Below are 25,000 nucleotides of genomic sequence, written 5' to 3' on the forward strand. Positions count from 1 at the left end.
GCGCCCCTTCCTACCAGCCAATGGGCATGCATTTTATCAAATAAAGGATCTGTTTTAAAACTAGGTTAGTGGTTTTAGGTAGTCGTTCTCTTTTTTTTTTATACATATAAATATACCTATGTGCACAAACAATGCATATACATATACATATATACATATATATATATATATATATATACATATATATATACATATACGTATGTGATCGTTTATGTATATTCATGTTTATTTAATTTATTTGTTTGTTTTTTTATTTTTGAATGTGCTTTTGTGGTCATAGTATCGGGTTTTTTTAAATCTAAGGAAGTCATGCCTATGTAATATTTCTTGTTATTTGGGTTTTCTTTCGCAAATATTGTTGCTTGATAAACTACGCTTTTTGTTAGACATTTATTTTGGATTGGGCAAAATGTGCGGTGTCTACAATTGCATTTATCTTGTTCGTTATTAGTATTTTTATTTATGGTATGGTTGTTCTTGTCCGGGGTTGGTTTGTTATTATTATTATTATTATTATTATTATTATTATTATTATTATTATTATTATTATTTCTGCTAGTGTTGGTTTTATTTCTGTCATGGTGTCTACTTTTTTATTGTTTATTCTATTGTTGTTTACATTGTTTTTATTTAGTATTTTGTTATTATTTGCCGTAATTATCATCTCTAAATTTTCGCAACAACTGTAAGATAACTTCAAGGTATTTTTATTGAAGATTTTGTGTAAGGGGTTGGTTGCGGGAAAGTGTTTTTCAATAAGGTCTAGAAATTTCTTGCCAAGTTTTGTTTTTAACATTTAATTGTATGGGGCCGTATACCAAATTATAGTTCTTTTTCTTCTGTTTTTAATTTTATTATAGGTGTTGGTGTTTTGTTGCTTATATTTGATATCGATATTTTTGTATCCACTATTTTTTAGGGCTGTTTCGTAAATATTGGATGACCTGTTAAATGCATTTTCGTCGCTTGAGTTATTACTGAGTCTACTTACGATCGAGTTAGGAATATGTTTTATAATTGATGGTGGGTGGTTGGACTTAGGGTTTACGTAAATTGGAGTAGCGTTATCTTTTAAGTATGGTTCATATGTGTTTTTATCTAAGTTTAACGTGACGTCCAGGAAGTTTGTTACTTTTATGTTAGCTGATATGTCCGCTTTTAGGCCTAATTTTTTCATTTCTTTGTGTATGATTTTCTTAAATTTTTCTCCCTTGACTTTGTTGGAGTTTTTTATTATAGCTAGTCCGTCATCTCTATATAGGCCGATATCCGTAGTATCGAATATGCTTGTGAGGGTATATAGAATGAATAATCCCACAAGATCTGATGCCTCTGCAGAGTCTCTGGCACCCATCGCCAAATCGAATGAATTTTTCATTTTATTTTTTATCCATTGGTTATTGTTATTTATTAGAACTGATTTTCTACATTTTTTAATTATGTTGATTTCTTCTGAGGATATATCAGTGTATACCTCGGCAAATTCTAGGGCAATGTTAAAAAGTTCTTCGGATATCGAGGGATAAAAGTCTATGATGTCAAACTGTATGAACGTACATTTAACTTAGTTTTCTATATTTTTAAACCAGGTGATTGCTTCGGTAGTATTTGCCCACTGGTTTAGTTCTAGGTCCTGTTTGATTTGTTTGTTTACTCTAGAAAGTATAGTTTTGCTAATTCTACCTATTTCTGGTTTAGTTGGGTTTATCAGGCGGGTGCTGGGATTATTATTAAAGTCCCATTTGTGGTCTTTAAGCAGAATGTATGATGAATTAACTGGTGTTTAAAATCGTAAAAATGCTAAAGGAGGTGTGCAACGTTTTTTATGACTGGAATACATAGCAACTAGAAGAGAAGTAACAAGTGAAACAGAGAGAATGGAAGAATGAAAGGAAGATAATTGGGGGGGAATTTATTGAAAGCAGACGAGTGTCGTACATTGTCATTATATATGTGTATGTTATGTTTATGGGGTAAAAAATAAGACTGAAATTAAACAAAGAACAAGTAAATTTATTGGAAGCCTGAAAAAATCATGGATTACAATAGAAAAATGGGCGCATGAAAAAGTATGTTTAAACTTAAGCATGGAAAAGTAAAAGACTAGTTATAAAAATTGAAAAAAAAAGGACGAGATATTCTAATAAAATATAAGAAATTTGTAACTTAAAATATTGCAGCATTAAGAATTTTTAAAAATTCAATTTAACATTATATAATCAGTTTTTAATGCTGCAATACATGTTAAGGGGTCAAAACTCTGGGGTCAAATTAAAAAAAAAAAATTAACCTCCCAGCCAATTTTTTGTCTAAACATTTTAAATTTTACATAAAGTGTATTCAGACATAGGGCAAGCTTTTTAATTGGTTTTTGGTAAGAAAACTTGTCTACCAAGGGGTAAAAATTCGAAGGGGTTGACCTTTGCGATCTCTAGCAAACTATTCAGCATATATTGAATCTAAACATTTTAATTTTTACATAAAATGTATCCAGACATGCAAACATTTTCATCAGTTTTGGGGCGAAAATTTGGCTGCCAAGAGATCAAAGTTGAAAGAGTTGACCTTTGCAGATTCTACCAAACTACTATGCTAATTTTGCGTCTTAACACTTGAACATTTAGATGTAGGTTACCTGGACTAGTATATATATATATATATATATATATACGACGGGGTGTGCAATAAGTAATGCCCCTGACCCACTTCCAGTTGTCTGATCTAGCTGAAATTTTGCTATGTTCAATGATTTATATCTCTACGGGTTATGTGGCAAATTGCAGCTCTGAACTAATTGTGGTTTCTGTTTTACAGAACTGAGTCAGCTGTGAAATGGAGCAATGATCCGGTTTTTGAATTTGAAAGGAAGCACACAACAGGAGACTTTTGATGAAATGAAAGAAACTTATAGTGATAATGCCCCATCATATGACCTTGTAAAATGCTGGCATCGTGAATTCAAAAATTGCCGGAAGTCTGTGGAAACAGCTACCAGACCTGGTCGCCCCCCCCTTCTGCCATTGATGAGACATCTGTCCGTCAAGTTAAGGCTGACATTTTGGAATATCAGCGCATTACTATTCGCCAAATAGCCCAAGATGTCAAGATTAGTACAGGGTCTGTGGAAATTATAATTCATGACTATTTGCATATGCATAAGGTGTCTGCCAGATGGATTCCCAGGTTGCTCGAGGATGAATTTGGAGATGTGCCAAGAAGATGAGTCAAAGTTTTTCAAAGACTGATTACACAGGATGGAACCTGAGTCAATCACTATGATCCAGAGACCAAAGCCCAGTCAATGCAGTGGACTCACCACCTCTAAAGAAGGCAAGGGTGCAGCCCTCCACTGGTAAGGGTGAAGCCCTCTGCTGGTAGGGTCATGCTCACCGTATTCTGGGACCAGGACGGAGTAGTGGATGACAAATTTCCTGGCAAAGGGTACCACAATTACAGGAGCCTATTATGCTTCATTTTTGAGGAAATTAAGGAAAGTTATCAAAATCAAGAGGTGGGGCAAGATCAGCAAAAGTACCCTCCTCCTGCAGAACAACCCTCTGGTCCACAACTCGCATGTCGCCAGATCAGAAGCACGGGCGTGTGGTTATGAAATCCTCCCCATCCCCCTAATCTCCTGACCTTGCACCCTCTGACTTTCACCTCTTCCCAGCCATGAAGTTGTTTTTGAAAGGAAAACGTTTCCCAGATGATACAGCCTTGATTTCTAAAGTCATGTCGTGGTTAAAGGACCAACCTGAGGTGTTCTATGAAAACGGTCTCCAGAGCTTCATCAAACGATGGGAGAAATGCATAACTCTGGATTGTTCCTATATAGAGAAAGACTAATAACTCTGCCAAGTTTCGTTGGTCTACTCCTATGGGAAGTGGGTCAGGGGTATTACGTATTGCACACCCCTCTTATATATATATCAGTCATCCTGATTTTTTAAAGATGGAATTTCCTGATGGTTGAAGATAAATTGCATGGAATGTCCATAAAGTATTATAATCATATAGAAATAAATGTGTCTCTTATCATTCATAGGTGAATGCGACAATCCGAATAGAGATATCAAGCCAGGAATCCACATTGGATAATATGATTAAGATAGCAAGCGATGTGATCAACTTTTATGCAAGAGAGGATGCAGGAAAATTTAATATCCCATGTGGGACAACGAAAAAAGTGCAAGTAACATATCTCGGCTTCCTATGCAAGTCAGCAGCCAAGAGTTTCGTTATCAACGGAAAAGGACTTTGTGGTAAGTTATTCTCAGCAAGCCTACCTTTGCAAGTATGGATTCAAGTGTATATTAATTTTGCTATCAGATCAGGCTGTCTGTCATCATCCTAACCTAAAACTCACCAAACGTTGATGTTATTGTTTTTTTTTTACCGTTCTTTTGCAAAACTCAATTGTGTTGTGCAAAGTTCAAAACAAAAAAGAAACAAAAACAAAAGAAAAGCAAACAATTTTCAAGTCAAACACCATGAACAAATATTTGAAGATATAAAGAACTTTTTACAAAATTACTAGATTAAGCATAAAATAACATGAAACAGTGTCAAAAACTAAACCAAATTAACCCCGAAAAACTGGTTGGTGCAAAAATATCGTTTTTGGATTTGAAGGTTAACGTCAAAAAACGACATTATTTTTGCACCATTCAAATAAAATGTATAGATGACCATTTTAATTTTGATATCCGCGATATTGGCTGAATACTTAGCCATGCCGTGTTCGCACCCTGACACGATATTTGGATATTGATAACCTCGGTGAAGCCCCTTCAGTAAGAATCCGGATCTAAACCATATCGAGGGAAATATACGAAGAATAGAATAGAAAATTAAACAGAATTGTAAATCGATGATCCATACAAAAATCTGTTTTAATGTAGACTTGGATTAGTTGTATTTTTTATGGCATATCAATTCTTTTAAGCTTATTTTATGTTCAACCCAGTAATTTTTGGGGGAAAAATTTTGCTGCATTTTCTTTATATTTTGAAATATTTATCCATGGTTTTCTGTTTTAGTTGTTTTATTACGACATATTAACTCTTTATGGAGGTGTTTAATGTTGAATCCATGAATTTTGAAAAATAATTTTATGATTTAATACTTTTTTTTTGCGTTTGGTTTTGTTGTTTTGTAAAAAAAAATATATATTTTTTTTAAATTTGCAGAAATGATGGATATTTGCTAAGATAAAGTAAAACAAATAAACAAACAAACGAATCTTTGATGAGTTTCACGTCAGGAAACCCTTTTTAGGGGACGAGTGTTACATGTTCATTTTATGCTATTAAATGGTTTCATCGAATTTTGGAGGTGAAATTCTCTGATTACTATTGATGTAACCTTTTCCGACTATAAAAGCAAATTTTATATCAATTATCTCCTGTGAGTTTATTATAAAAATGCTCCCCTCCTATAATTATTGACCACGTTTTTATCTAAATAACTCTTTCTTTTCTAACTAGCAAATATGTGCTCTCTTGTGTCGCATCGTTTTGCTGATGTGACAGGATTAGATAATTGTGACAGCCACATATAAGTAAAATAAATTTACACTAGACACACGGGATGAATGAAAAAATATTGTTTCATTTGTGGTAGCGACTTATTGCGGCGAATGTCTTACAAAGATTAATCAGAAATGAAAGCTCAGACGAGCATCTTCCATAGAAAATGAAGATAGAAGTATACTAGCAACGTCCTTTCTTTTATAAAGAGGTTGTACAAAGAAACGTTCCGAAAGTAATACCTCCTATTTTTTCATTCTGTCCCAATGCATGACAAGCGGAGTGCAAGTTGCATTATCGAGATGACTGAACCGATACATTCATGACCTGAAAATGTTATTATTTTGTTGCAGATACCGACGGTGTAAAACTAGAAGAAAAATACTCCTTTTAAAATCCTCGGCCTAACGTTCACAGGAAACATAAGTTGGAACAGCTACATCGACAGAATTGCCAGGGCCGCTGCGAGGAAGCTGGACTCTCTCTACTGCGCTAGAAAGCTATTTACGCCTGAAAGTATCCTGTTCATCTCTAAGGTACAGGTAACACTATTCGTCCATGTATGGAGTATTGTTGTCACATTTGGGCTGGTGCATCTGCTACTAGTCTCTAACTCCTGGACAAAAAAGAGTCGTCGACCTGACAGGTCCTGAACTGTCATCTAAGCTTTAACCTCTGTCCCATCGACGAAATGTTGCATCCCTCGGCCTGTTCTACAAGTATTTTTTTTATTACATTTTCACCCCAAACAAGGCGCATTGCCACTCAGGTGTAGGGGGATACTATCAGGGTCAGCAACTACTGGGACACTATGTAGGGATTTGGGCAGCAAGATGTCGGTTCACGTTGCACTTGAACTTCTGCATGTCAGTACAGTTAGGGAAGCAGGATACTGGAATGGAATTCCAGAGTCTAGCGGTTCTGGGAAAGAAACTACTGGAGTAGAAAGATCTTTTACATCTAGGGATCTCTACTGTGTGGAGGTGGGATTTAGCTGCCTGTCGGGTTTGTCGAGGGTGTCTGTTTCGTCAGAGCATTCACCATTAAAATAATTGTAGAACAAGCAGAGGGATGCAACGTTTCGTCGATGGGACAGGGGTTGAAGCTTAGATGTCAGTTCAGGGCCTATCAGGTTGGCGACTCTTTTTTGAACCTTGTCTAGGAGCGAGAGACTAGTAGTAGACGCACCAGCCCAGATGTGACAACAATACTCCATACATGGGCGAATGGTGGCCTTATAGAGATACAGGATACTTTCAGGTGTCAGTAGTTTTCTAGCACGGTAGAGAGAGCCTACCATTTTTGCAGCGGTCCTGGCAATGTTTTCAATATAATTGTTCCAGCTCATGTTTCCTGTGAACGTTAGGCCAAGCAGTTTGACAGATGTACTCTCAGACAGGGAGTCACTGGCCATTGCTATTGGTGGCAGAGGTTTCTTTAGTTATTGAAGGAAACCAATTTTAATAGTGAATGCTCTGTGCCCCTGACAAACTCGACAAGCAATAAAATCCCACCCTTACACAGTAGAGAACCCTAGATGTAAAAAAGCCTTCTACTCCAATAGTTTATACCCAGAACTGCTGGACTTTGGAACTCCCTTTCGGGATTTTGCTTTGTTAACTGTACTGCCATGCACAGATTACAGCGTAATGTGAATAGACATATTGCTGCTCATCTATCTACATAGTATCCCTGTAACTTATGCCCCTGATAGTATCCCCCCCCTACATCAAAGTGGCACTGTGACTTGTTTGGATGAAGATGGATTAAAAAGTAATAAACAACTACGTGCATCAGAAGCAGAGATGCGTCTTTGAATTCCTTAATGCAGAAAAATTGAACAACTAAACTCTTAGAAACCTGTGCTTGTTGAGCGTTTTCAACTCCAACTCCAGTTGATATCAGTAAAGTTAAGAGATCGGTTCCTGAATGTAAGAATGCGGACAGAAACGTAAATGATTAAATGTGCTCTGGACTTATACAACCGAGACAGTAAATGTGCCTGGTAAAAATGCATAGCAAAAGTTGGTGACTATATGGTTGGTAATTAAATACTTGAGCTCAAAATGTTGCTCATGGTAATAATATCACTCCAGTCTCGGGTTATTCCACGTTTTAGTTTCTTAGTTAAAAAATAGGTCTTACTTTTGGAACAAGCCTCACAGCCTACAAGATTTCCGAGTCACTTTTTCAGGTTTAGTTTCTGTAAGGTATATTTTATATAACATGATACCGGCATGATGTCTCTTTGCCTGTAAGAGAAAGAAAAAAAAGCTCACTATCAAATATATTCGCATTTTTATTGTGTAAGATCGCATTTTAAACTAATTAGATTCATCGCGTTTTGCATTCAAATATGTCAATCTAATTTTACAGTATCGTGTCCACCAGGAATGTACGGCAAGGACTTTTATAAATGTATACCTTGTCCAGAAAATACATACAACGCAGAAAGTAACAGAACCCAATGCACTGATTGTCCCCCAGGCACTTATGTTAACACTACAGGATCTACAACAGTCAATTCGTGTTATAGTAAGTCCAATTTTAATTATTTTTGCTGTTTTTATAAAATTACTATAGATTACAATAAATGTGCATGCACGGCTGACTATGATTTGTTTCTAAAATTAAGGGTAATTCTGGTATTTAGAGCGTTTGGAATTGAGGTCAATCAACATGGAGGGGTAAAATAGTACAACAAATTTGAACTTTTAGTCTATACTGATGATTCCGCATGGATAAGACATATACTATGTAAGTAATAATCAAATATATATTATTGAATAATTGTTACTCTCGCGCGCTCTCTCTCTCTCTCTCTCTCTATCTCCCTCGCTCCCATACACACACACACACACACACTCTCTTGATTATATATATATATATATATATATATATATATATATATATATCCCCTCTAGGACTCTTCAGGCTTATGCCTGAAGAGTCCTAGCATGGATGAAACGCAGAATATTCAGTGTAGCTTAATCGCCATATATATTTTATAACTTATTAACTAGCTCTACCTATGTATTGAACACTTTTGAAGTAAATAATTAAAGTTTACCCATAAATTTATACTTTCGTATATTAATTTTATGTGAGTAAATGAAGTAGTTATATATATATATATATTATATATATATATATATATTCGTTTAATAAACATTCATTTAGTTTAAGCTCCTGATTTTCGGCTTATAGCAAAGACCTCATCAGGATTTTTTCAAATAATACATTTTTCTTTTCTTTTCCTACATTACATGGTGTTTGTCGGAGACAGACGTTGTGTATGGCCCAGTCAAGTTGGGAGGCACTCGATCATGCGCACATGTGTAGAAATTAACAGAATTCCCCTGTTTAGAATCACTGAGAAAATTAAATTCGAAATATCACGGGTAGAAGATTGGACACGTGTGGTATCCTTATTCTTTAAATAAACATTCATTTATTAAAAGTTTGTAGTTTTCGGCAGAAAATAAAGCCTAAGGAATTCTTTTAAAGAGCTAAAATATTTTCAATGTACGTAACCCACTTTCCATTTGACGACATCCGGTTGCGCATGTGCGCATGACATGCGCACTGAAATATTAACGTTATTATTTCGAAATTATTATTTAACATGGGAATAACTTTAACGTAATACAGGAATGAACGATGTAAAAAAAGCAGATAGTATTAACAATTGTTTATTTGGATAATTTAAACGCGAAAAAAACAAAAAACAAAAGAACAATTGGGATGCTGAAATACGAACGTTATTGTTTCGAAATTATTATTTAACATGGGAAGCGTGGGGTTTAAAATAACTTAAACGTAATACAGAAATTAACGATGTAAAAAAAAGCAGATATATCAAAATTAGAATTTTACTATAATAAGTATTATGGTATCTGTTCAGTGCACATTTACCCATAAGTATGGCCAACCACTTATAATTCAGTAACTGTAATTCTTTTTTCTAAAAAATAATCAATTATAATAAACAGAACGACTCATAGAAACCTAGCTATATTCTTTTTTTCATTTTAATATACTTTCATAGAAATGTTTCTGTCATGTAAAAAAAAACTATTTTCTTTACGTCATAAGTGTCAGGCTCATACATGAATCCCATAGCTAATATAACATACTGACCCAACGGGGCACGGGTAGTCTAGTGTATATATATGTGTGTGTGTGTGTGTGTGTGTGTGTGTAAAAGAGAGAGCGAGAGAGTGAAAGTGTTGAAGCTCGACTGAACATATGGAATAAATAACTACAACACAAATGTAAAGTAGAACGCATATATTAAATTCAAGAAAGTATATACAATATGTACATAAAGTCCATTGATATAGACATGGGGAGACCGTCCCTGGAGAATTTGTCCGCTAGGTCGTCGTCGACTCTCGATTTCGTGTCTCTCTGAGCCTCTCGCTTAATCTCTCGTTGGGTCTCCCCTGTCTTTACAGTAACAACAATATTTATATAGTTGAAACTCCACATATGCTAATTAGGTAGCTCCTACCACAACAGAAAGTATTTCCACCCTTTCCATGCATCGAAAGTGAATATTACAACGGAAGAAAAAGACCAGTCAAAATATTGATATTTTTTATTGCATATTACACATTAATTTATTTTTCAATTCTGATTTTAGCAAAAGAAAAAAAAAAGAAGTTAAATTAATTAAACATGTTATTTATTCTTCAAAAGATTACGTCAACAGACCGAGTTTGATTGATAACAGAATCTTCATCAGAAACCTCAGGTTCTTTGTTTATTTTTTAACATTACGTGCCATGGAGATAGTAATGCTTGGGACGTCTTACTTGAGAGGTTAGTGAAGTATAAGGTTTAAATGTCCGATACAGTTGAAAGCGCCGTCTAAAATACTTTCATATATTAGTGTTTCGGCGATTAATCGGAATCGGGAATCGGAAAAATCGGAACTTTCGGTTGGATCTGGATCGGTATCGAAATCGAAATCCGATAAACAAAAAAAAAAAAACGGTCCCTATTTTCCGATTCCAAAACGTTCCATTATCTTCTTTCCGAATTTGTTTAAAACAACTGCTGGTGGCAATCCCAAAATAAATATTTATTTATTTTAAGCTACCAATAAATATAAAAGTTACAGATAAACTCTCAAAAGTGGGTTTTTACATGTTCTGTAAGTATATGCACAATTAACACGTGTGTTTACGGTAATCAAGAAATCAAAACAATTTCATTGTTAAATATTTAGAGATTTATAAAAAATCGGAATCGGTAATTGTATCGAAATCGGGAAAATATTGGAATCGTCCCATCGCTGATATATATATGACCCGCATTTTCTTATCAGTCTATATGTTCGTATATAAGTCTGCCATTCGATCTGTTTGATTGCATGCCGATGGATCTGTTAGTCTGTCAACCAATATGCTTTTCGTACTGTTGGTCTATATGTTTTTCAGTCCATAGCCGTACAGTCTGTTTTCCATAGCGCTGACTCGTTTAGACTCACATTGATGATTGTTTTCAATTAATGTACTTATGTTACTTTGTTTGTATCGGTCGTTTTATAACTTAACTTTTTCATATCATTTTCAAGGTAAGTGCCCTCCAGGATTTTATTCGTCCACCGGATATATTCCATGTAGTCCTTGTCCAGAGCAAACCTATGCGTACAACTCCACACTCTGCAAAGTTTGCCCACCGGGAACAAAGACTGCTGGTCGGGGTGCAAGTAGTGAGTCCGACTGTAAATGTGAGTATTTATTTTTATGACAGCCATTATCTTATAGCTTGACCAAGCAAAAAAAGGTCGCATATATATATATATATATTACCGTTTTTTCTGCTTAGTTACACATGTTTCGAGTACCGACTCTTATCAATAATCCGATGACTTCATTAGACTTTACAGACAAAAAAATATATATGCTCTGCAATAGTATAGAGCATTCTCTCCATTTTTTCTAATTTCCATTTTTGCTCTCTCTCTCTCTCTCTCTCTCTCTCTCTATATATATATATATATATATATATATATATATATATGTATATATATATATATATATATATATATATATATCAAATTTTAGTCATGCAATGAATTTAGAAATTTATGACGTAAAATGTTTGAATTTCAAATTAAAAGATTTTTATTATTCTATGTAAGACAAAGAATACATTTGGAATATTATAACTCCTTATCCTATAGGATTTCAAGGTCTACCATCTCTTCAGAGGAGAAAATATTAGCAAATAGTTATAATGGTTTTAACCTTATTTGCTAAAGTCAGTGGAAAATCACAATTAATCACAATTCTGTTCTATTGATTGCTAGATAATTTTATTCTTATATATATATATATATATATATATATATATATATATATATGTAATATGAACTAGTTAAAAAACATGTTAAAACACTTTGAAAATGAGTTAAAAACATATTTAATCTGAAAAGGAAACACTTAATAAGTGGATAGTCCTTAAACCGCGGAGTTTCGAAAAAATACTTTCCTTCTCATCAGAGGGTAGGAATTAGCAAAATGCCGGATCGCATTTTACATACAAAAGTAGTTGATGAAACTGCAAGTAAGTCAAAGATCTTACTTGGTAACAAAAAGTGAAACAGAGGGAATATGGTGAAGAAAGGGGTGATTTCACGTGGTGAAAGGTAAATTATCCAATGACGGTAAAATCCAAGAAAGTTAATTGAATTTTCATTCGCACAAGTAAAATCCAAGGAAATCACGTTGGTGACAAGGCGGGTCTCAACTTGTACAGGCAACCTGCTGCAAGATGTCTTCTTCAAACAGCGGATGGTGACAATTGAAAGTTGTGCGAATGGAGTTGCACTTCGTGGATCACTTAAAACATTCCGTAGCTGGGCTTTGCTCAGTGCTAACGATCAAAATGTATAATCCCACGCGAGTTCTGCCAACGACGATATAGGGCAGTTCTTACAAATAATGTTTCTCATAATTTAAACCCAAGAACTGGATCTATGAAGACGGGAGTTGTACTATTAAAACGAGCGAATTTTGCGGTCCCAAATTTATTTGTTTACATAATCAACACTATTCTCAATGCCCCCTCCAGAAACATTTAATGGCACGTCTGCTTGTGATATATATATATATATATATATATATATATATATATATATATATATATATTCAGAAACATTTAATGGTGCACGTCTGCTTGTGATATACATATGCATATATATATATATATATATATATATATATATATATATATATATATATATGGAGACGGGAGTTTTACTATTAAAACGAGCAAATTCTGCGGTCAAAAATTTATTTGGTTACATAATCAGCACTTTTCTCAATGCACCATCAATGAGCATAGTGCTGATTATGTAAGCAAATACATTTTTGACCGCAAAATTTGCTTGTTTTAATAGTACAAATCCCGTCTACATATATATATACACACACACACACACACACATATATATATATATATATATATATATGTATATATATATATATATGTATATATATATATATATATATATATATATATATATATATATATATATATAGTCTTTGAAGTTTTAAACATTTGAAACCACACAAAAAATTATTTTTTATCATTCATTAAAAAAAACATCTAGTCAGTAAGTCATTTAATCACCTGCAATCACTGCATCAACTCTCAAATTTACTATAATACCAATTTTTATATTTTTTAAGGGATCATCAGTTGTTTACCATGAAACACTGTTTCGGGGATTTAAAAACAAAACAGTGTATTACATCATGGCTCCCCAGCAGTGTTGATCAAACACCACCACCCTTAATCTTAGGAAGAAGACAAGTTACAAAAAATTTTTTTCCCCAATTTCCTATTCTTAATTGTAATTACTAACCTTTTCATAGTATAAAAATGAATTTCTTACCTGTGCGATTCATCAATTTCCACATTTAAAATGGATACATTTTTTAATTTTTTAATTTATCATTCTTGTATTTATAAGATTTGGATTAATCCATTTAACTACTTATCACCCCCACTATAGTTAGTAGTTTGTATATTTACATTCTTATTTATTTAAAATTAGATATATAAAGGTTAAAAATATTTTATTTTTACATATATACATTTTTTTTTTTTTTAACTATATAAATTTATTATATGTAATTATAAATACATTTATACATTGCTAATATAGTTTTGGATTTCCTTTATCAATATAATCTGGTTTATCTTAAACGATTCAAAAGCATCAGGATAACAAACAAATGCTTTGTTTAACTGTTTAAATATTTTATTTTTATCTCCACCTTGTTTTATCATCCTTATTACTAAGCTAGAAACTGGTGGTATAAAATCTGTTAATTTTAGAGTAACGCGAGCTATTCTCAAAAACTCTGACATAATGGTTCCATAAAACACAAAAACGGGGCAGGTGCTATCCTTATGGGGCATACGTACTATTTTAAAGGGGAAAGCGTTTCTTTTATCAAATATTTTATAAAGAAAAATTCCATCCTCAATTTTTATATCTAAATCCAGAAATGTAGCCTGTTGTCCTCTATGTTCACAATTTAATTTTAGTTCGTTTGGATATATAAGATGTTTATTTTTTTCGAATTCATCATTATCGTTTATGCATATAAGGTCATCTATAAATCTCCTACACCCATGAAAGTTATATGTTTTAGAAATATAATATATATATATATATATATATATATATATATATTATATTTATATATATATATATATATATATATATATATATATATATATATATATATATATACAGTAGCGTCCAAAAGTTAAGGAACGTTCGATCATTTTTATTGAGTGGCTTCTTACTTTATCTATGAAAAGGGGGGAAAATTATTGGTGAATTTTGTAATGTTTAATAATGGTAGTTAAATAAAAAATAATTTATTTCTTTTAGATTTTGAATACATATTAGGTTTTTACATATAAATAATTTTTATTAAATTACAGGCGTCCAAAAATTAAGGAACGGGAAAAATTAATACAAACTTTAGCAATTTTAACAAAAACTTAACAAAATATCGACTCCGAATGCTCGAGAAAATCTCTCAAGATAAGAAACACAGCTTATTTGTTACCATTATGATGAAAAAAAAAGTCTATATGGGTGATTGCTAAAATATTGAACAGGTCTAAAAGCGTTGTTTTTCGGTTTATTGAAAAAAGAAAAAAAGGTTTAGCATTAACTGAAAAGAAAAAAATCGGCCCGACCCGAATAACAACTACGAGGGAGGATAGAAAAATAATTCGATCATCTCGTTCTGATCGTATTAAAACTGTGGCTTCGATAGCCCGGGATTTTACATCCGAAACTAGACACAAAATTTCCAGACAAACGATCTCACGTAGATTAAACGAAGTTTGATTATTTTCAAGAAGTCCTGCTCAAAGCTTCTAATTTCTATTAAAAATCAAAAGGCCAGATTGTTATTCACCGAAAAACATTTGTTTCGGGAAGAAACAATTGGAAAAGATTCATTTTAGTGATTAATCTAAATTCACTCTTTTCGCATCAGACAAAAGACCACGTCAGAAGAAAAAATGAAGAAGGACTGTCCCTTAAGTGCGTTAAAAGTACAGTAAAATTTGAAAGGGGGTGGTATAATGGTATGAGACATGATATCTTAAAAGGAACTGGCCCCTTTGTGATAATTCATGGAAAAGTAAATGCCATAATGTACAGAGAATTGATTAGAGAACATGTGGCTCCTAATCTTTCTGATTCTGATTTCTTTATGCAAGACAGCGCACCGTGCCATAAAGCAAAAATAGTTTTAGAAGAGCTAAATAGATTCAACATTTGCGTTATGGATTGGCCAGCTCAGAGACCCCACCTTGACCCAATGAAAATGTTTGGAAAATTATTGGTGATAAGATCACAGAACCCCCCCCCCCAAAAAAAAAAATCTTGATGATTTATGGGAATGTATAAGACAATCCTGTAATAATATCTCTTCTATAACATGTAAAAGATTAGTTCTGTCTTGCAACAAAAAATGACATAGTGTGATTGAAAGCAAATACTGAATGAATTCTTTTTTTTTCATTAATAATTTCCTTCGTTCCTTAACATTTGGACACCAGTAATTTAATTAAATTTGTTTATATGTAAAAAACTAATACATATTCAAAATCAAAAATTAAAATATTTTTTTTTATTTAACTACCATTATTAAACATTGTAAAATTCACCAACAATTTTCCCCCCTTTTCATAGGTAGAGTTAGAAGCCACTTAAAAGAAAATAATCGACCGTCCCTTATTCTTTGGACGCTACAATATATATATATATATATATATATATATATATATATATACATATATATACATATATATACATATATATATATATATGTATATATATGTATATATGTATATATATGTATATATATGTGTATATATATGTATATATATATACACACATATATATATACATATATACATATATATATACATATACATATATATACATATATATATATATACATATATATATACATATATATATATATATATATCTTTATTAATATTTTCTATGGAAACTTTCTTAGTATTTTCTATGGAAACTTTCTTAGTATTTTCGATGGAACCTTTATTTATATTTTCTATGGAACCTTTCTTAATATTTTCTATGGAACCTTTATTTATATTTTCGATGGAACCTTTATTTATATTTTCGATTTTGATATTACAAAGATTATACGGAAAATCGAAAAATTAAAAAAAAAAAAGAGAATCATAAAATAAGTGTCTCCGTTGCATTTAATGTTTGCTTGCATTTATATATATATATATATATATATATATATATATATATATATATATATATATATATATATATACTAGTACATTTGGGCAGTATTTTTTTATGCATGTTTCATTGACCAGCATAGATAGTTCCCGTTTGTTTTTCGTGTTATCCATTTTTACCTTTTTTGCGGTCCAATATTCGAAAGTTTTGTTCGAGTGTAAAAAGAAACTTGCTATAGTCGCGAACGTTTCGACTTCCATGAATCGTCTTAATGCAAGTAATGAATTAAAAGTTACGTTTGGCGTATTTATTGGAGAGTCGATTAAAATCGTAAGCCCTTAAACGTGCCTTCCCTCTCATACTGAGTCTGATTGATGGTTAATTTGTTCATGCGAATGAGTCGGGCTTCAACGATTGGGACGCGCAAATTACAATGTGAGACGACTAATATGCGGTGTTTTTTTTTATTACTATGTCTCGCTTTTTTTTGGGAGGGGTTTCGTGTGCTACAAAGTGTTGGTAAATGGAGCTGTTGGGAGAAAATAGGTGACATGTTAGCCGGCAACTTGGGCTTTTGGCGGGGAAAATCGGTGCAAAAGTGTGAAAATTAAAGAAAAGGAATAGCTATTGGTTCATATTTTAATTTTTAGTCTTGCAGCAATCATGTCGGTATAGGCCAGGCATTAACGTCAAAATCATTTGCTATTTTTTTAAAAACTTTTTAAATCATTATAATATATTGGGTCCAATATAATATAACAATAAATACGAAACTTGCATTAGTAAAAGTATCATATTTAAACGTATTTTACGACCTGCTAGGACATAGTATATAGACTTTATTTTACTCCCCCCCCTAATACACGTATTTCTTACCTGAAAAACGTTAAATTTCCTTATTTTTATTTATAGTTGAATGCCTTCCAGGAAATTATTCTTTGACAGGGTTTCAACCCTGCACGCCTTGCCCTCCAAATACATTTGCAGAGTTCAACGCAGCGAAAATATGTGAGCCGTGCCCCGACATGAGTTACATAAATGCAAATGGATCTAAGAATCGCACTGACTGTAAAAGTAAGTAAAATATATACTTATTTCTCAAGATTGCTGCATAACATTGATCTATTGTGACTGTTAAAAGATGGAAATAATAACTATAAAATACAAGAAAAGACAGAATTCTTATTATCCATTTAGAAATGAACAAAAGATATATATATATATATATATATATATATATATATATATATATATATATATATATTCAAAGTAGATTCCGTGAAGTTTAACTTTCTTGATTTATTAGCAGTTCAGCCCGGCTTTGCTCGGGCCCTATGTACTGTTCATAACTTTATGTGCATATATATATATATATATATATATATATATATATATATATATATATATGCACATATATAGTTATATATATATATATATAGATTATATAGACAAAATATCTCACATTCGGTAAACATATGATTAACATGTTACTGCTTAATTGTGTCTATCTAAATAAAATGTAAGGAAGTAAGTAGTTTGCCCAAAATATAGGTTAGCGAACAGACGATTGCCCTTCGAAAGTCATTCCATATTGGAGATATGGTATAACCGATGATTATATTGGTTTTCTTGTGTACTGTCTTCAATACGAAGCAGATTTTTTTCACCCCAAACAAGGCACATTTCCACTTTGATGTAGGGGGCTACTATTAAGGGCACAAACTATAGGGGTACTATGTAGGGAGGTGGGCAGCAAGACGTCGGTTTACGTTACACTTGAACTTCTGTATGTCAGTACAGTTGAGGAAGCAGGAACCCGGAAGGGAGTTCCAAAGTCTAGAGGTTCTGAGGAAGAAATTACTTGACCCGGAAGCTGAAATTCGTTATCCCCCCCTCGTTACGGGCAAAAAAAAACGTTAGCGAAAAAAAAAAGCCTATGCAAAGCAAATCCCAGAAGTTATCAGAAACCTGGATTTATTTTTTCCTACATTAGAAGAAGATATGACTTTATTTAAGTAATATACTTAACATCTACAATTACTATAAACTCTCTGGTATTGAAAATGTTGCTTCCTTGCTATCTATAACAAACCACGGAATATAGTTTTCCTTACGTTCAATTATATATGTAGCTGTAATATACAGTGATCTTAGATATTGATCTTAATATACAATATTGATCTTAAAATACAATATTGATCTTAATATATAATATTGATCTTAATATATAATATTCAATAGATGATTGATTCTATTATAGTACATACGTATATAGTTTGCCTTACTTTCAATTATATCTGTACCTGAAATATACAGTGATCTTAGATACGTCACTAAAACTATTTCTGAATATATACACAAATACACTTTGTGGGTATGAGTTGTACAGCGGCGCATCTCCGATCTCGCTCGTTGAACATTGTTTAACTTAATGACATGAGAGAAGGATTCTATCGCTCCTGGGATTTGTGCACTACTGCCCCCCCCAAAAAAAAACAGAAAAAAAGAAAACCGCTTTTTATCAAAGGGAAATGGAATCATTTCTAGGGCGACAAATTTATCGTTCCACTTTGAATATATGCGTTTACTTCTACTTATATCTTCTATAATATAAAGCTGAACGTCTGCGCGTGTGTCTGGTAACGAACAGGCTCCTATATAGTTGGCAATTATAGAAAACTGATTGCATATAATGATAGAAGATGTATCGAGACACAGGAATGGGTATGTGTGATCAGGCATAATGATGATTCATTAAAATTGTGGGGTCTGCGTTCGCGCCTGGTCCACAAAGTATGGAAATAAAAAAATTAAAAATTAAAAAAAAAAACGTTTACAAGTGTTTTTGATAAAGATGTACATAAGAATACATTGATAAGTATGTTTTAACTAAAATAGGAATGGTATGATAAAATTGTAGCGTCTGCGTTCGCGCCTGGACTCCATGGAATGGAAATAGGCACACACTTTAATAAAGACTTTTCATATCTATCTGCGTAAGTATACTTTGATAATTATGTTTCAGTTTGAAGAAATATTGTATAATAAAATTCTGGTGTGTTCGTTCGCGCCTGACCTCCATAGAATGGAAATATATCACAAAGTTTAACAAGCTTTTTTAATATAGATCCACAGAATATTGTGATAAGTGTTTCAGTGTGAACAGGTATGGTATAATAAATTATGGGGGTTATCTATTTTATTTTTACTTTCATCATATTTTGCTTTGGTTTTGATACCCCCCAAATTCGAAGCTATCTTTTTACAACCCTTCCTTTTCGTAACCTATCATATTTTCATAAATCAGAGTCCATTTTCTGTAGTCTGCTTTTGAGCTCAGTCAACGACGGTTACTTTTGCTAGTATATATATATATATATATATATATATATATATATATATATATATATATATATATATATATATTCTAGCTGTACGCCTAGTGTTAAACAATACGTTTAAACATGATATTTTAATTTATGCAAATTGGGTATGTACTATAATAGAATCAATCAGCTATTGAATATTATATATTAGATGAATGATTTGCCCCGTGGACTTATTCGCAAACTTTAAAAAAACTTCTAATGATAATGTCGTTCATCTAATTCCGTCTGTGTTTGTTTACAATATGACACCAGCTGTTATTTTGGTTTGTAGTTGAATGCTCTGGAAAAATCACTTCTGATTAATGTTTACTTTTAAAATATGCAAACGAAGAAATGTCTTTCGTCGATTTTAAATGGTACCTCTTCTTTATCATAAATTGAATTCAACTATAAAAGAAAATTAAAACAAATTTGTGGGGGTGAGGTACACCCGGGCTTCAACAGGAGACCATTCGTTCTGTACTCGAATGCTCTATAACTCAGCTATTTCCCCAGATGACAGTAGTTTTGCTTTTTTTTAAAGAAAAAATCGTTGGCTGAGAATTGAATCTCCCTTTATTTGCAGAGAATTATCTTCCTTGAATGGTCCAACGTTAAATATTACCCCGTAAAAATTCTTTTTATCTATAAGAAATAAAGACTTTATTTGAGTTTAGATACTTACCGGATAATTTTCTATACAAAGCATATCTAAGAACTCTGCCAGATATATAAATCACATTTGTGTGAAATTTGAAAAAGATAGGCTCAGCCGTTTTGGAACCTATGAGGAAAGTACTCACTCACACACACAATCAATAATCATCTAAAGCAAAAATCAAAAGAACGTAAATATAAATATAGTTTTGTTCATTTTTAAGTTGGATAATTATTAGGATGACAATTCAAAAAATAATTTAAATAAAAATCTTTCTAATGAATAAATGTTGTGTAATTTTTTAAAATTATTATTTATAAACAGGAAATCTAGTGTGCGCAGAGGACGTTTGTCAAAATGGAGCCAAATGCATTTCCGGCTACAATGACTATTATTGTGATTGCCAAAATGGTAAGTACATACTCATTATATTAATGACCTGAAATCGATCCAAAAAGTGGCATGATGAGCTCATAAGTGTTCAATAAGTCAGTTTTACATGTGTGAGAACAGATAAGCAGAAATAATAGAAAGGCACTTCGTCAACGAAGTGAGAAAAGAAACATAGCTAATTGTGGAGGGAATGTGGTTTATAAACTCTGTTTTCTGCTCCTCTCCTTTCCCACTATCACTAATCTCTCTCTCTATCTCTCTCTCTCTCTCTCTCTCTCTCTCTCTATATATATATATATATATATATATATATATATAGTGGAAATGGTAATTAATAAAAACCTGAAGAAAGTGATCGATACTGTTGTAGAGCAAATATGCGTTTAATTTTTTATTACCGTATTTTTCTGTCAAGTTACATTATTGTTTCGGCTACACAACCGTTTTTTTTTTGCCGTCATGTAGCTTCCTCAGACTTTTACAGACATTTTCGCTTATGGTGGAATGAAAGAGTGAATGATGTCAGGGGAGGGGCGCGAGGAAAGCGGAAAAAGAAGAAGGATACAGCCCCAATTGTTGACCTATTCCACAACTTCGAAACAGATCTCACGGAACTTACCAACAAAGTATCCTTTCACCACAAAAAAAACCCATTCCAACACTACCTAGACAAACTAGTCAAAAACATTAACTCCTCTAATTTACTGCATGTCAAAGCTGACCAGACACATAACTTCTACAAAATCCAAAAACAAAAATACCTAAAACTGCTTAAAGAAAACATCATCACCAACTATAAAAAATCGGATATAGATCTAATCAAAGACATTAATTTAGATAGCAAAAACATAACTGACACACTTAACATTAGCAACAGAGTCGGAAAACTAGCGAAAAAAGAAGCCTACATAATGCTTAAGGACCACAAACCCAATTTCGAGGTAAAACCTCAAACTAGAATCATAAACCCCACTAAGCCCGAAATAGGAAAAATTAGCAAAAGAATACTAGAAAGGATTAACTTACAAATTAAAACCAAGTACGAACTAAACCAGTGGATTAATACTAAGGACACCATAGAATAGTTCAACAACATCCAAAATAAAAAGAAGGCCGCCTTCATCCAGTTCGATATCGAAAGCTACTATCCCTCCATATCAAAAGCACTGTTTGACGAAGCCTTGGAATTTGCCTCCCTACTCTCCGACCTACAACCATCCGAAATGGACATTATAAAAAAGTATAGAAAAACAGCCCTAATTAGCCAAGACACCCAATGGACTAAGAAGAACCAATCCGGATCATTCGACCTCTCAATGGGAGCGGCAGACTCAGCAGAAGCAACTGAACTTGTCGGTCTCCTCATTCTATACAACCTAACTAACACTATAAATAACAAAAACATAGGACTATATAGAGACGATGGCCTCATAATAGTTGAAAACTCAAATGCCCCCAAATGTGAAAAAATAAAGAAAAACTTAACTGAAGAAATGAACAGAATAGGCCTAAAACTAGACATCAAATACAACATAAAAACCGTCAACTTTCTCGATATAACTCTCAACCTCTCAAGCAACACATACGAACCTACACCAAAGACAATACTTACCCACTCTATATACACCCACTATCAAACCACCCAAAACATTTAATTAAACACATCCTCACAGCTATCGAAAAAAGACTTAGCACCAATTCCGCCACACTCGAATTTTTTAACAAACACAAACCCTTCTACGAAAATGCACTTAAGGAAAGTGGTCACCCAAACACCACCTTTAATTACATTAAGCCTAATCCACCCAATACCTCAAACAAGAAAAATAGAACTAGGAAAATAATTTGGTTCAACTCCCTTCAATACAATGGCCAAAACAAAGCTTGACACTAAATTCTTCCAACTAATAAACAACCACTTCCTACCCAGCCACACAATCCTCAACAAAAACACAATTAAACTCAGCTACAGTTGCACGGACAACTTAAAACAAATCATCAAGAAACACAACAGAAAAATACTTAACAAAGATGAAAATACAAACAACACCAACAAGAACAAGTGCAACTGCATCAACAAATCGGAATGTCCACATAATCAACAATGCCTACAAACAGAAGTAGTATATAAAGCTACAATCGCATCTAAAAACACCCCAAACGACAAAAAAATACTATATTGGCCTGGCCGGCACCTCATTTAAAGATAGATTCAGAGTACATAAATGCTCATTCACAAATCCTAACCACCCTAACAAAACCTCACTAACTACCCACTATCTACATCTAACCCAAAATAACCTTACACCAACCATTAAATGGGAACTCCTTAGAAAATCTAGCACATGTAAATCCCTAAACTCCCCATGTCTCCTCTGCCTAAACGAGAAACTCCTTATCTCCAAATTTAAAGACAGAGACAAATTACTAAACAAAAAAACAGGAAACCACCATAAACTGTAGGCATTACAAATCCCACATCCTTAGCAACTATACATCTTTCTAAAACATCCCTTAGACAACAGCACCTTAAATCCCCTAAATTATACATCCAATACAACCACCCACCACATACACCAAACTACCATGACATATACTCAACTAACCCCGCTTAACCAATTCCTCCTACACCCTACACCAACTTACCCCTCCTCCTAAGAACCCCCCTAAATCCAACAAAATAACACATACCCCCAATCACCACCAACTCTAAACACCACATAACCTTATCCCACATAAACCCCCAATAATCGGCATCAATTCCCCTCCCCCTAGCCAACTTCCTGTCCAACCCCAGCACACCCTACATGCAACATCCAGAACTTAACACGGAAATTGTTTGCATATAACTATGTGGATTTACATCTGCACAGGTAAGTACGCATGGAAATGTATAACTGACCGATACCTTATGTGTATAGACGCATACCTTAGAGTATGACACCCCAATATAACCTTCCGCGGTAACTGATCTATAATACCCCAAAAAACCAAATACCTCAACTTAGAACAATAACTACAGTACTTAATCCCCATATAAACTACCTCAAACTCCTCCCCATAATCTATAAGTATGGCTACATAGGACCACTATCCCGGGTGCGTATGCGTTTATTAATGCGTATGTAAGTATATGTGTGTGGAACCTGTGCCTATATTTACGGCATGTCACGCTATATATCTGTGCGTAAGTGATGGTGGGTGTGTATCTTTGCGAATGTATGTATGAGTGCATGTATGTGTGCATATGTGTATACGTGTATATCTTGTGCATGCATGCGTGTGGGGGCGTGTATTTGTAGATATGTATATGTATGAGGAGGTGTACGTCGGCGCTCCCGTGTGCACCCACATAAAACCATTAAAAACCTTCAGTAATGAAAATATTACGCATATGAGCCTGAGAATGAGTTTATGCTCATATCTATGTATAATCATGTCTACATTTAACGAAAGTATTACGTCTATATACTCACAAATGAACTCAGATTTACATCTATGTAGACGAATATGTCTAGACCAATAACTGTTTGTATATCTGGGCATGTGTGTATGTGTGTATATGCATGTGTGCATCTATGTGCATGTTCGTGTGTACGTGGGGATATAGATGTATATGGGTACATATGTGTGTATATATGAGAGTATATGTGCCCGCTAACTGCTGTCCACATGCGTATGTAGATGAGTGCAGCTGTGTATATGTCGATGTATGTGTTCACGAATATAGGTATCTGTATGTACGCGTGTGCTTGCATATATGCATGGGGATGCAAGTATGTCTGAATCAATATACGCATGTAGGCCCATGTATTCGCCTGCATGGATGTATGGGTGTCGATGTGTGTGTGTGTGTATATGTATGTGCGTCCATGCTTACGCGCACGTACTCAATTTAACACCTTAAGGAAAATTTGGGGTCAGCAGGAGCAGCGCGGGTGTATATGCATGCATGTAGGCATATGTTCATGTGTTTACATGCCATGGCGGAGATGAATGTGTGCATGTGAACGTTTCTTTAAGTATATGTGTGTGTATGTACGCATTTGTGTGCTCGCGCGTACGACCGCAGGCTAACCCTCTCAAAGCAGTTCAAAACAAATAAAAATCAAATAGATAAACCGAATCATAGTTCCCCCCGCCTCCCAACCTAAGCGAACACCCAACAGGTCAAGACATACTTATCAAGAAATCATCTCACCAACGAGACGCCAACAACCTAAATATTAGGACTCGAATTTTAAAGTAACCCCCTCCTCCTCCCCCTCCATGTATCCCT

At 33.5% G+C, this 25,000-nt stretch overlaps 1 protein-coding gene across 1 annotated transcript in view; it reads left to right on the forward strand.

The window, feature by feature from the left end:
• Positions 1–25,000, forward strand: part of LOC145248918 (uncharacterized) — a 424,846-nt gene that overhangs the window by 290,060 nt on the left and 109,786 nt on the right. Inside the window, exons 27-31 of the mRNA XM_080110703.1 lie at positions 4,046–4,262; positions 7,905–8,063; positions 11,110–11,265; positions 17,215–17,376; positions 20,653–20,739. Coding sequence (XP_079966829.1) covers positions 4,046–4,262; positions 7,905–8,063; positions 11,110–11,265; positions 17,215–17,376; positions 20,653–20,739 — 781 coding nt within the window. The remainder of the gene's footprint in view (positions 1–4,045; positions 4,263–7,904; positions 8,064–11,109; positions 11,266–17,214; positions 17,377–20,652; positions 20,740–25,000) is intronic.

Source organism: Euprymna scolopes, chromosome 27 (genome assembly GCF_053919585.1).
Source record: "Euprymna scolopes isolate OS-2025 chromosome 27, ASM5391958v1, whole genome shotgun sequence".
In the NCBI taxonomy this organism is placed as follows: domain Eukaryota; kingdom Metazoa; phylum Mollusca; class Cephalopoda; order Sepiida; family Sepiolidae; genus Euprymna; species Euprymna scolopes.